Genomic DNA, 14,783 nt, shown 5'->3' on the forward strand with positions numbered 1-14,783 from the left:
CATTAAATGGGGCACGACTTGTTTACATAAGGGTAAGAAATGCTGGAGGGAAAGCTTTCTAAACCAGGACAAGCCCCAAGCCTATGTTGTTTTGGTCCAATCATAGGCATCTGCTTTAGCCGCCGGCCACCCTCTCTCATGACCCTTCTGGATTTGTTAAACAAACAGCCATGATCGAGATCTGTCCTCTTTCTATTTTTTCTCTCTCAATACAATCAATTTGCATTGTAAACCATCCTCAGTGAGCATGGCAGGAGGGAAGGGATGAAATCAAATCAGGATAAAGCGAAAGCTATGTCGCATTCAGCACTTAAATCTGGCAGAGCTGCTTTATCTAGCAAGAGTTTAAACGAGTGAGAGTGTGAGAGAGATAGAGAGAATCACAGAGTATGAAACAGACAGAAAGATTTAGTCACACCATTCCTCACACCTGTAACCCTGTTAAACTGGGAAAAGCTCTGTGATATTATTTCTGGCAAAAAAAAAAGAAAATAGTCTACTAACTCTACTGCTACAAACATCCAGAAAAAAAGGCATCTTTTACCTGGAATTCAATGCCATAGTTTTCTCTACAGAAGTCTCTCAGCTTGGGATAGACGTGTTCTTTTAGGGCATTCCTCTCTGCCTCCGTATCTGCAACCAAACACACAGAACATAGGAATAAAGCCCCTTTCTTTTCAGCAGCAAACATTTTTAGCATCTTTTACATCATGAAGGCGACTTGTGATCTTGATCATGTGGCAGACTGTAGTCAAAAATGTATTATTTATTCTTGCATAATCTTTATCATGTACTTTATCTGGTTCTGCGTGGTTACATCATCAAAAATAGCGCAGCAGCCTGTAGCTCTGATACATAGTCATAAGAGTCAGGAGGGAGGCGTGAGGTGTGGACATGTGAGCTTTCTGAAAGCTTGCACGCCTTGGAATTAAAACGTACATCACACCATGCTACCTATAGCTGTATTACTTTTAACAATGCTGGTATATTGTGAACACCACAGTGCATTTTACATCTGAGACCTGAATTATGACTAAAATGATATTGAAGTGAAATAATATTGGAAAAAAAAAACTTCATATAAAAGATTATTAAGCCTATTTTAGACATTTGCACTAATTTCAAGCTTAAAACAATGTAGGTATTTTAGGAGATAATTATGCTTTTTAACACAAACACCTGAAAGCAGCAGAAGGCATCTATATAGGATCATACCAGATTCAGAAATGTTCTGTACCAAGAAATTGAGGTCAGCTGACTACACACCCACACACATTTTTAGATTGATATATGATATATGATACATAATTTAAACTAACTTATAATTACACTTAAGAAACACAGATCACAGATCACACAGTCATAAATCGATCTAATTACATTCATTTTTTTGCATAAAGTCTATATATAGAACAACTGCTGAAATGTTTTTTTTTTTTATCCCTACATCAAATTGCTTCAGGCTTTAAACCATTTGTTTTTATTTTTTTAAAGTAGCCGTATGCATAGAAAGCTTTTCACACTGATAGCATTTCAGTTATAGAAACCGCTTGCTCCCTCCACCTCACCTTTTGGTGTCACATTCCATTCAAGAGATAGGTGGACAGCTCAAGGGCAGGCATTTCCGAAGTTAAATACATTTCACCTGTCTTTTAAAAAAAAATATTTTCCCCTGTTTGAACAGCTGTGCTATTATAAAAACAAAGGGCCCAATAATAAAGCTGTTAGCAAAGTGCTGTATAAAATGCACAGTGCAACTCTTTTATTATTTATTTTAATACACCATACAGTCTGTGAGTGCAACTGAATAACAGTGGAGTTTTTTGTTCATTTGGCCAAAGGAAATAAAGCAATTAATATAGTTTTAAACAACAATTTATTGTGAAAGCTATTTGGTAAGGTTGATGCTTCTAGTTTAAACAAATTTAATTGCATTGGACTTGTTCCCTTTCAGAAACTTGTTGTCCATGCTCTGAATAATGTGTGTAATCAGTCAAAAGTGGCCCCACTCCCCATAGTTCTGGTCCCGCTCTCGCTGAGGCAGAGCAGCGTTCCAGTTCCTGGGGGGCAGGCTCTTGTGAACCCGATAGCGAGGAGCCACTGGAGGTTGTGACACGTGCCGTTCAGAAGCTGGATATAGCTTGGCCGGCCGATGAGCATAAAGCCCCTCCATCCAGTAAGCTTGACGAGCGCTTTCTGCTCCCGGCATCACAGCCTCCGTGTCGTGGTCTGCCATTTTTTCCTGACCTGCACACAGAGGTGGACAGGTCCTGGGCTCGGCCCTTCTTGGGCCGCCCCTTTAGCCCAAGACCCCGGTGTATTCCAACATCATGGGGTTTAGGGATTATGGCTATGGTGTCATGCCACAGGTGGAAGAGACGCTAGCATGTGTTCTCCCCCTGTGCGGGATCCCGTGTAGCACTCTGGTCCAAAGCCCAGTGAGGTGACAGGTTTGAGGACTGTCATCTTCAACAAAAGGGCTTCGACCTCTGGCCACCTCAGGGACCTGGCCGTTAACCCTGCCACGAAATGTGCTCCAACGAGCTTCCTCCTTCCTCCCAGGAGGTCGCGTCACTAGAGCCGCATCAGGGCACTGCACCGGCTTTAGGCGGACCTGACGTCATTTTTGAGAGACTGATACCCTTAAGGGAGCACCTGGCAGCCTGGATAGCTCTGCCAGACGTGTCCTGATGGGTCCTGCGCACTGTAGAGCAATGCTGTATGATTCAGTTTAGGTCTCGTCTGACCTGGTTCTGGTCTCTCCACCAATATCACGCCCCTGTGTCCGGGCATTCACTGGGCAGAGACCCGCTCCTGACGCATTCTCTTCATGGCCCCCAGAGGCTGAGGCCTCCGGTGTTACCAAGAGTGCCTGGGTGGGACCTGGCTCTATCCTAACCCCCTTCGAGCCGTTGGCCGAGATTTGGTGGAGGTAGTTGTCTATTAAGACTCTGTTCTTGCTGGCTATCTGCTCTCTGAGGAGAGTAGGTGATCTACAGGCCCTCTCTGTGGCCCACTCCTTTCTGGAGTTCACTCCAGGCATGGCCACTCTAGAGCAGGTTATGTCCCCAAGGTGCCTTTGGGCGTCCCACGCCCTGTCAGGTCTTGTCTCCCCGCTCCATTCAGGGCCTGAGTAAGGCAGCCTCAAAGGGTTGGTCCTCTGGAGTGTCCCTCCAAGACCATTGCGACGCTGCAGGCTGGTCCACCCCGCTCACCTTTGTCAGGTTTTACAACCCTGAGTCCCTTCAGCGCTTCCTTCTCTGTTACAGAAGCTTGCGCCGGCTTCACTCCATGTGTGTTTATTATTTCCTGGTTGTGACGTCTCCCCCGTGGTGACAGCCTGCTTCCAATTTTGACTGATTACACACATTATTCAGAACATGGACAATGCAGCTGCATTCCCAAAGCGTTCCGACGCAGCGTCTTGTTTCCTCAGGGAACTAGGGTTACATGCGTAACCTAGAGATGATTTACGTATCTTTCATTTAATGGTAATTAACTCATTGTTTTTATTGTTTTTGTCCATTTTCTATAACCATGCACTGCTTTATATATACTGCACAAATTACAAACCTACACAAAGGCTTACAAACTGCAGGTAATCCTTATCCTCACAGTTAAGTTCCAATCCAATGTTCAGTATTGCAGTGCTAAAGAAAAAAAAACAGCACTGATTTTGGTTCAACAAAGCAGAGTCTACTTTTCAGCTATAATTTTTCTCTTGTGGCTTCAATATATTTATTATATTATAATAAATACATATTATATTTATATTTTAGTAATATACATTATTGTTGTCAATATGGATCACAGTGTTCTTGTTATAACCATACATTTATTTGAAAGAATTGCAGACCTAAAATCTGACATGACTTCAGTAACAATCTGGATTTTTACAAATAAGGTTTGACATTTTTATTTGATAAGAAAATCATTGCTTACGTTTTTTTTTCCCATAATGATTTTCAGTATATCTCTATAAACTTTATGGAGTCAGTACAGTTTTTATGTGTCCTTTACATTCTGTCCCCTCTCACTCATCAATGACTAAATAAACTGGAGTGGCTAAAACCTGTATTGACTTATTCCTGCCTAATTATCCTCTTCTCTTGGAGTGTTTGTCTCGACAAGTTACTTCTCTGTCTATCACATTCATGATTAACACATAGCCTCTCTACGAAAACCTTATCAGCACAAGGGCCTTGTTTAACAGACCATCGCAATGCATTGCTTTAAAAGGCAAAGTCACATAGCAAAGTCAATGTCCATAGTATGAGTCAAACTGAGAAGCATTAAACTTAGCCAAAATCAGGGGAAAAAAATGCAAATATCACTACAAAACAAAGAACAAGGATGTTATCTAAAACTAAGGCTTGGACTTAACGAGACAAGTGCATGGTAAGGCTTTGCAATGGAACTGGATTTATACTGACAAATTAGTCAAGAGTGCAAAATGGAACAGGTGAACAACATCAGGTAACAAACTTCTGACAAGACAGAGGCAAAACCAGGATTAGACAAAAAAAATTATAGAATACGGAAATGCAAACAAAAGAACTTGATGTATACGCAAAACAACATTGTCATTAAAATTATTTAAATGTTATTAGTAAATGGTTCAAATTAAACCACTCAATATTTATAAAGCTTAGAGGACCTGGGATAGTTGTTCAAATGTGACAAAGGACTTGGGTGTAATAAATGCAATAAATAAAAACAGCTGCCAATGGGCAGATCTGTGCTGTAGACATCTGTTGATGCTTTAAGCTAGGTTATAATATTAACTTATAAACTGTGATCAAAACCAGTACATTATTCAGTGTGAAACAACTTATGAAATTGCTGTTTTAACTATAAAACAGGATCACAAATAAACAGTCAACTTCACTGTTGTAGGCTATATGTAGTATTTGGGACTCCTAATACACAATGTTGCTATATTTTCTGCTTTTTCTACTTGTGAGGCAATTATATCTTTCATTATGTAGTATGGTCAACTTTACAAACAGGGTCACGAAACATGGCAGATCCCTCAAAGAAAATATTGCAGCTTTTCTTTTCTCTTGAAAATGCTATCATGTCTATTCTTGGTAATGCTAAGTATGATTGAACTCTTCTACCCATTCCAGATTCTGGGGTCATGGTGTACATAGGTATGAAATAGAGGCAAGTCAGAAAACCATATCCAGTGGTGTTTTATGTCACCTACACTAATCTTGCTTAGACCGAATCTTGGCTTATGCACCTGCAATTTTTAAGTAAAAAAGCATTTGTGGATCTTAACTGACAGACTGATAGAGAGAAACTATAAAATAAAGATCTAAGATATGGGTGCCAGACTTTTGCACAGTATTGCATGTAGAAATTAATAATAAATTATTCACCATCACATGCTTAAGGGAATCTACAGCACTGACGATTGAATATGTTAATCTATTAGAAAAAACGCACCTATTTCTGCATCATGTGCAAGCTTAGATGTATTTTCTACATGCATTCATATTTTTTAATTACTCTTTTTTCCCAACTCTTTCTTTCCTAAATGTACCAATTAAGAGTCTAAATTTATTCCAAAAACCCTTTAAACAGCCTCAGTGATTGTAAATTTTCTATATCAGATTTGCTTTGTCATTTCTTGCATTTTTTTGAAAAGAAGTCATTAGAGAGTGTGAAACTCTACACATACACAAACAGACTAACTGCTCTAACTGCTATCTTCTATTATCCATTCGTTCACATTTACTTTTGAGCTCTCTGACAATATACATATCAAGGAATTACATCATCTTGTATCTGAAATCTGTCTTTCTCCCACACACAGAGAAACACACACAGTCTCTGGCAGGAGAATGGCCAGAGCTGTAGCTTTCACTCAGGCTTTATGGATCTCACGGCTTAAACGTTTGCTGTGATTGATGACGATAGGTTGTAAACCAGCAGCGAGAGAAAAGGAGTGAAAACTGGTGGTGAGATCATTTCTGTGAAGAGGGAAAGCGAGAGAGAGAGAGAGAGAGAGAGAGAGAGCAGTGGCAATAAAGCATTATTGAACTAGATTGTATTGAATGGGGGAGGGTGGGCTAGAGCAAAAAAAAAAAAAAAAAAAAAGCAGGGAGAAAAGGAAGGGGCAGGGGAGAAACAAAATAAATAAATGAGACTTTCAGTTTCTCCCATAACACCCTGTGGCCTCATTCAAAGCTCCAAAAGACTGCCATTAAACATATTTTCAGTCTTGGGAGAAGGAATTGAATGGGATGAAATAAAACAGTCCTTTATTGAACACTTTTAGGGACCACTTTCTGAGATTTTCTTCTCTCAACTGAACATGAAGCTAACCTTCATACAATGCCACAGCATAAAGCCAAGACCTTTAAAAAATTTTATTTGTATACAAAGGTACCAAGCTTTTTACCAGGTCATATAGAACATAGGGATGTTACAATTTTTAGTTCAATTTCTATTGCCATATAATCTCAGAAAAAGAGACAGTATGCATTTTATTATCTACATTCTTTACCTCATTTCTTGCTTTGTAAATTACGTTACATTTTTGCGATTTCTATCATTACAACTTAAGCCTGTTACTTTAAATGAAGATAAAAACACTCTCCCTGTGAAACACATATCGATGTTGGTCTGCGCACGTAGATGAGAATCGTATTGACAATTTCTAATCTTGGATTTTAGGACCTACATTACATGAAATATATAAACATAGAAAGGCGATACGATGAGAGGATTAGACAGTTCAACTGATAGTGTTTTGTTTGGCAGTTGTACAAATGATGATCAAATTCAAAATGTCTCACTTTAAACCGCATGTCTGTCTGTCTTTTTGGATGCTATTAAAAATGAACAAATTTTGCTGGTAATAAGTGGAGGAAAGAAGCTTGTAGTGTAACTATCACAGAAAAGTCTAGAGAATATGATTATGATTTCTAAGATTTCAAACAATTAAAGATTCATTGTTAATGCTTTACATTTAGGTTGCAGTAACTGGTATTATTTAATGCGTTGCCATGACCATCATTATAGACACCATAAGTAATGAAGAAACTTATATAAATCTTGTATTTTTTTTATTAGACTAAAAATCTTCACACCATCCAATTTAACTACAAATATTCCTCAGTATAACCCACCACCACAATGAGCATGTTTATAAATGCTTACTGTAAAAACATTTAGCCAGTCTGAACAGCATGTGTTTAGAAAGTTCGTTCTATGTTCATGTGGATTTATTGTAGGTTCTCAGCTTTTTCTTTACTTTCCAAAAACATACACTATGTGGACAAAATTATTGTGGCACCTGACTTTTCCAGCAATATGTGGTTCCTCCTCAAACTGTTATCAGAATATTGGAGGCATATCTTTAGATGTGGTAGCAGTAAATTTCCCCTTAACCTGAACTAGGAGACACAAACCTGTTCCAGCATGACAATGCCCATGCACAAAGCCAGCTCAATGAAGTTATGGTTTACATTGTTTGGAGTGGAAGATCTTGAGTGGCCTTCTATAGAGCTTTGACCTTATGCCTTTTGAATACCTTTAGGATGAATTGGAATGATGAATGCACCCCTACATGAGTACCTGACTTTACTAACACCCAGGGTTGGACAAAGATACTTTAAAACGTAAAATGTATTTTAAAATAAAATGTATCACTATAAACTAGATAATACAGCAGCCACATCATGTATCAAAATAAACTACTGTATTTTTGAATTTTAAAAATACAAAAAAATACGTTTACAAGGAGCATGAAATTTCTGCGCAAACCTTTCATCAATTGGCCGATTTGGTTTATCCCTTCACCATTACACTACTCAGTTGTTAGAGAAAACAATATTTGATAAACAGCTTTTCTCTTGCCGAGTCACGCAATAAATCTTATATACCGTAATTTCCGGACTATTAAGCGCACTCAAATATAAGCCGCACCCACTGAATTTGACAAAGATTTTTATTTTGAACATAAATAAGCCGCACCTGTCTATAAGTGTCTACATTGAAACTAATGAACTTTACACAGGCTTTAATGAAAGACAGTGTCTGTTACACGGCTTGTATCTAAACAGTAGCCTACCAAGAAAGTCATTGTTCACTGTCTTCCTCCTTCCTTTCACAACTATTTCTCTCGGGAGTTTTTCTTTTGGCATCGTCGTGCGTTTAAAAATCACCACTGGTGAAGCTTTTCTCCTGATGCCGTGCAGCTCAGAACACAGGTGAAGTGCGTTTTTTCATGCCCGGTTTTTTTCAGCGTGAAGAATGATTCGCATTTCCTGTAGACAGTCCGAGTGAGCGGCAGGTCAAACGTCAGAGGAACATCATCCATATTTATGATGTGGTGCAGCCCGATTCAGTGGGAGCTCATCTGTTTTAATATAAAGAATTTCATTGGTTCACCAGAACCTGTTCGCAATTTCATTGGTCTAATGTTATGGGGCTCCGTTTTTTAGCATGAAGCTTGTGAAACCGGGAAAACCCAGGAAAAATCCATAAATTAGCCTCTTCATTGTTTAAGCCGCGGGGTTCAGAGTGTGGGAAAAAAGTAGCGGCTTATAGCCTGGAAAATACAGTATGCAACCAGTTAACAGATCAAATATTCATATATGTTAGTTTTAAAGTAACCAACAGTTAAATTTGTATCCTAATTTAGTTACTTGGTGTTTGCTAATGAAGGGCTACTTTGCATCAGCAATATCGACTCAATGACAAGCAAGTCATTCATAAGAAGATAACTGCATTCATAGCAACCAGTTTCTAATTAATTAATTAATTAATCACTTGATTGTTTATCATAAATATAATAATATATTATGTGTCAGGCAGTCACTCATGCAATGATATGCAAAATCATGATCCTACTAAACAGCTACTTCAATTAAGACAAGATATTCTTCAATCAAACATTTATTTATCAATCACTGGACACCTATTTAAAAGCTGGCAGCCTGCACATTTCCTACCTTCACCACCTTCTTCCATATGGATCAATTTTCTGTTCTGATCTCAATAAGCCAAGGCAAACTACTGAGTAGGCACCAATCAGAGGCTGCATTTTTATATCATCATGTAGATGTCTTACAAAGTATTTTACAGTATTTTAAAATTACAAAAATACAATACACTAAAGTATTTTGATACAAAATATGAAGCCATTTCCATCAACCCTATCAAATCCAAATGCCAAAATCCTATTTTATATTTCAAATACGTATTTGAAAAACATGTATCATTACTGCCCATCTCTCCTAACGCCCTTGTAGCTAAATGAGCACTAATCTCCACAAGCACTTCCCAAAATGAAGTGGAACATTTTCCCAGAAGCAAACAGGGACTAAATTTGGAACGAGATGTCCAAAAAGCACATGCAAATCTTATAGACAGGTACCAGAACTGATTTCAACTGTTAAATATTTGCTTTGCAAGGCAACAGACTGTCAGGTGTTGCATTTGATTGGCTGGAATGAAAACATGCCCTCATCCTGGCCCTTAGCAGATGAACTCCAGATTTGCCTCGACCCTGACCAGGATCAAGATGAAGGATCGAATGGAATATTTTAATATTTACACCTGGTGGTCAGAGTTCAGAAAGTTATTACCAACTAGCATTATGCTGTAATTAAATTTGTGCTTATTTATGCAGACTTATTTTTCTTCATGTATTAAATAAACATTATCCAACGCAGGTGTATTTAGTTAACATTTGAACAAATGTCAATGGATACTTTGTTAACATCAATTATGGTTTATTAATGCCACTATTAACATTTGGTAATGTTAATTAATGCAGCGAATATTATTAGTTAATGAAGGGAACCTTAATGTCAGTGTAAAAAAAAAAAAAAAATCCTTAATGCAAAATATTGCATATTAAATTTGTTACATTTGTTATGAGCCAGTGTACAGATTGCATTGTCACTACCTTAATTGTGAGTACAATTTATACACAACGGTCCTTATTTCCCTAATGCCACACAACAGGAGTGATTTTATAAATAATGCAATGTGATAGATACACTGAATGATAAATCATGTCAGATCTGCACATTTGATGACAAATGTGTTCACTCTGTGACAGTCTCTCTAGTCAGTAAATAGGGTCATGCTTATTATTTAATAATGTTTATTAAAATAAATTACTAAATAATATGCCAAGAGTGTAAGATCTTAAAAAGCTCATATATAAAACCAGTAATCAGTGAATACCAGATCCCTTTCTCTTTAAATAAAAAAGGAGAGAGCAGTGCATATAATAACTTTACCACCTTGGATTTGCCTTAAAAAGAGACAGGAGAGCCAAACAAGCATATAAATGTTCTTCCTAGTTTCCTCAAAGCTGCCTTTCGACTTCTGGTTGAACTCTGCAGCTGCTCCCCCTTCCTCTATGCAGCAGTGCATTTAAATCATACAGAAGCATTGAACCATAACATGGGAAAGGATCATCACACCAAAAGAAAGTTTCAGGGTTAGGGATAATTAAGAAGGAATATTTTAAGACACATGTAACGAGGAGTGTGCCTGAATCTGCAGGTGAATTCATTGCACCCTCTAGTGCTCATGTGGGATGAGAATAACACCAACAGCAGGAGATGAACCACATTTTCGACACGTGTGTATACGTGGTGTATAGTTAAACTCCTTCTTTTCTCACACCTCACTGTTTACTTCAGGATTTGAATTCCTGAGCTTTTGCAAGACCTGAAGCTGTTCACTGTCTGTAAGAAGTGTATTATGAGCCAGCTATTTTTTATGCTATGGTCCTGCCTTGAAAAGCCATATCGCCATTTAGTATTCTATTTCAGTCAAATATGTAACTCATGCATTTTTGTATTCTGCCCACCCATAACTATTAAAAGTGCAGTCAGTGATAAAGGCTCACTGAAGCTAGCTAATTTTAAGCCACATTTCAAACAAATAGATACTCTCCTTTGAGTGTTTCCTCCAGGTCTTAATGTAAGGGCCAATGTGATTGGCAGGTACTTAGAGACATTTCCTTTGTCCTGATTGGCTGTAAGTTGTTGGTCCAGCTCATTCTTTTTTTTTTTTTTTTGTGTTTGTTGTTTTTTTTACTCCTGTATGGACTACAGAGACTGTTTTTCCCTTTATTTCCCTGAGATGTCTTATCGACAGCTGCCCAAGATGCCTGTAAGAGGAGTTTTGCCAAATATTACAAAGTCTATATTTGACTAGAAAAAAAAGATTGAAGAGAAATCAAGGTTGTATGACTATCAACATGCAGCACTGATATATTGCTTAAAAATAAATCATTACGTGTGGTACTGAGAGATGTATTGTAAGTTATCTAATATCCTATTTTGCCTATTTTGTTTTGCCTTAATCTAACCACCCCCTGTCTGTTTCTCTCTGTGTCTCTCCTTCCCTCTCACCTAACCTGCCCTTTCTTTGCCTTGTTTACTCCAAGATTAGAAGCCCTATTTTAAGATCTTCCTGCAGCAAAGACTCAAATCTTCTGCTGCATGTATTTTTTTTGCATTGCTTGTACTTATGAGTGACATACAGCTCCTAAGCATCACTCATGCACACTGGTCCTTTGATATGATCCTCAAAAATCGAGCTTTGCATTTATACTGTAAATGTGTTTATTGTGTTATTTATTTATTTCTTGTTGCTGTAATTATTCATGGCTCAAAATGAATTGAACAAAGTTACATGTTTGAGCTTGTTCATATAATGTATCCGGTTCTTTCTGAAATAGTAAAGATGTACGCTCTCGTAGCTCTGCTGCTAAGTCATCATTTTGAGTTTTCACATTACCAACACCCTTTCCCTAATGGCCCTAATGAATTTTCGCAAACCAGTGCATGGATATTTTAGGTTTGCCCTTGATTTATGTCCTAACAGCTTGGGTTCTTCCTACAGTGGCATATTTATTGCATTTTTTTTCCAGCAAGACTGCACTGACAGCTATCACAGTAGGTCAGGTATCATTATGCTGACAACACACAGCTAGCTGTCCAGCATATGGTTCAAGCTGTGTGGAATAAAGCACAATGCAGTGGAATCCTCGGGGTCATATGAGATCATTGCTAATTGTTTGTGTCTGTTCAATTTAATGAGGGTTTTGCTATTTATTTTTTGCATGTAAATGCTACTGATCTGACCAACAAGAACCAGGGCTGCTAGGTAGAGTGTTTCATGTTTTGCTTTAGTCTCTACTAAACTATTGGAAAATGTTTGGGGACATTATGTCTAATGGGAAGTTTAACTTAAACAAACCACTACCCACAAAATATGTTGCGGCAAAGTCGTCCTTCTATTACAACAGGTCATGGAACCTGCTGCTACATAAACTGAAGTGTTTTGCAGTATTATAAATGTTGTAGCATCAATAACATACATATCAAACAAAAAGAGGTCCCACAAATTTTATTTGATATTTGGAACGTCCCCGCTGCTGTAACTATTTATTAGTCTTCCGAATAGAATCTAAAAAGGTTCCCCAAGAGGATAAGAGGGAAGAATAGCAAAACTAAAACCTTTTGACTTCCTGATTTAACAACAAAATTTTTATGTTCCAAGTTTTAGGTCTAGCATGATGTTTAGCATGCAGTCAGTATTGGGGATTGATCATTTAAATGTAGTGATTCTGAAATAGTGTCTTAATGTTACATCATAGCAAAAAAGTGGAACACTACAAAGAGATAAACACATTTTGTGTCCCAGTTGTTCACGTTTTAAAATGTTGAACACTTGCATCAGTGTGCTGATTTGTCTGAAAGACGAAAATATTAGTGTTTTTTAGGACAGGGCCGGAATCACTGGTGAAACTCAGCAAAGGTGCTTAGTGGCTTTTCTGAAGTTTGGTTCTTGCAGTGATAAAAAATTAAATTAAATAAAAAATCCAAAATATAAAAAAAAAACCTCAAGTAATATTTATTATAAGAGCTGGAATATTGCTAGAATAATTTATTAATGTTGAAGTAATATATCTTATATTTTATATTACTGGCCCAGGACTGTGCATGCATACGATTTAGATTTATTATATAAAAAATAAAAGCTGTTGTGTGTGCAGTGTAGAAGTGCATTGCTCACAAGGTTGTTGCTGAACTACACTGTTACTTTGCCAGCTGCTGATGAAAATTGAACCATAAAAATGACACTAATGAAAAAAGCAACACAATCAAGAAAAATGTTATACTATAGCAAAAAAATTATAAATGTATTAAAAAAAAAAAACCAGGAACACAATTCAGTCCGGCAACAAAACCAAAAAAAGACCTTATAGGATGTGACTCACGATTTACAGGGGATTTCTACAAACGTGCGCGCGCGCACTCACACTCTCTCACATACACACACACACACACACACACACTCGCCAGGGTTCGTGAGTCATCCGTTAGAGCGAGCTTTGCTCTTTACCGTCTGGGTTGGCGCAGATGAACACGCGCACGCTCCGGCCGGTGGGCACGTGGTACGGCGGCAGCGCGAGCACGTTCCCGCTGATGGCCGCTCTGCGCAGCGCCGACTCGCGAGGACACGGCAGTCTGCTGCCCACTCCGGACGGCCACATCGTTGAAGACTTCCAGCGAGGCTGCTGCACACAGAAACAAATAAAAAAATGCCACATGCTGACGCTTATCTCTCTCTCACACACGCACGCACACACACACACACACACTTCTGCGTGCACTTTGCAATTAAAAGGCCACTCAGTGTCCTGCGCGTACACGCTTGTTTGTACCATAGAAAACGTCTCTTGTCTCTGTGAAACTGACTTTTTTTTGGTGCGTCTTAGATACTTAGATACACTCACAGGGGTAAAGCTGTGCTCCAAGCAAAATGGCATGCCAAATGCTCACTTTCCATCATCCTGAGAAGAATTTGAGACCAAATGCTTAATAACATTAAACCAAAAAAAGCAATATTCGCATTTTGTTTTCAATGTGGACCCCTACATCAGGCTACAGACATCTCCTATCCCCACGCACAGCGCGCTAAGACGCAAAGTTGCATTTATGCACTTTTTTTAAAAAAAAAACCATATTAAATCCTATTTATTTTAATATCCGCATCCGCGCGCGCAAACCTCAGCTTGTGCGTCTTCGACCCAGCGGTCATGGAGCAGCAGCAGCGCAAACATACACCAGCACAGCACTGCACACGCTCGGACTGACTCACGCACGCGCGCACACACACACACACACACACACACACACACACACACTGTCTCCGAAGCGCTTACGTTCATTCTCTTCATTTCCGAGCGTTTGACAGAAGCAGAGCGCGGATCCGCAGGGGAATCAGCAGCAGCAGCACCCCGGGTTTCCGCCGGAGGAGGACGCTGCGGCTGCTACTGCGCGAGAGCCGGCGGTGAGACGCAGCATCGTGCCCGCGCTCTGTCTCGCTTCCCTCCGATTAAACGACGGCGAGAGAGACTGAGACGTCCTGTTCGCCGCGCTGTCTAACGGGGTTCGCGCTGCTGTCTCTCTTTATCATGGCAGACACACACTCCTGCCTGCACGAGAGACGTTTTTTTTCCCCTTATTTTGCGAAGAGGAGGAGGAGGAGGAAGAATAGGAGGAGGGGTCTGGATTCATCAGCCTATCGATAAATACAGCTGCTCTCATCCGAGATCTGGAAGTTTCAAATACTCCTAAATGCAACCCGTTTTTAATGATCTCTGGAGGAAAACGCTCAGAACCAAACTAATCTGATTGAGCTGTTATTGTATTAGGATCCGTTTATATTGTTTGTGTCTCTGGGGACAAAAAGCATGTATAATGTCTCAGACTGTAGATGTGTTCAAGTGGTTG

At 38.9% G+C, this 14,783-nt stretch overlaps 1 protein-coding gene across 7 annotated transcripts in view; it reads right to left on the minus strand.

Moving 5' to 3' along the window:
- The window catches only part of LOC124387731 (NACHT and WD repeat domain-containing protein 2), a 46,632-nt gene extending 32,101 nt beyond the window's left edge, over positions 1-14,531 (minus strand). The window contains exons 1-4 of one of the 7 annotated variants that reach the window (XM_046852254.1): positions 14,057-14,108; positions 13,784-13,840; positions 13,390-13,564; positions 545-633 (exon numbers count right to left, since the gene is read on the minus strand). In XM_046852254.1, the coding sequence (XP_046708210.1) occupies positions 545-633; positions 13,390-13,564; positions 13,784-13,816 (297 nt within the window). In that variant the 5' untranslated portion in view covers positions 13,817-13,840; positions 14,057-14,108. Of the gene's footprint in view, positions 1-544; positions 634-13,389; positions 13,565-13,783; positions 13,841-13,925; positions 13,972-14,056; positions 14,153-14,212 lie in introns of those variants that run through there. The other 6 variants (XM_046852257.1, XM_046852256.1, XM_046852259.1 and 3 more) reach the window with 6 other exon arrangements.
- Positions 14,532-14,783: the final 252 nt, after the last annotated feature.

The sequence above is a fragment of the Silurus meridionalis genome, chromosome 6 (assembly GCF_014805685.1).
Source record: "Silurus meridionalis isolate SWU-2019-XX chromosome 6, ASM1480568v1, whole genome shotgun sequence".
In the NCBI taxonomy this organism is placed as follows: domain Eukaryota; kingdom Metazoa; phylum Chordata; class Actinopteri; order Siluriformes; family Siluridae; genus Silurus; species Silurus meridionalis.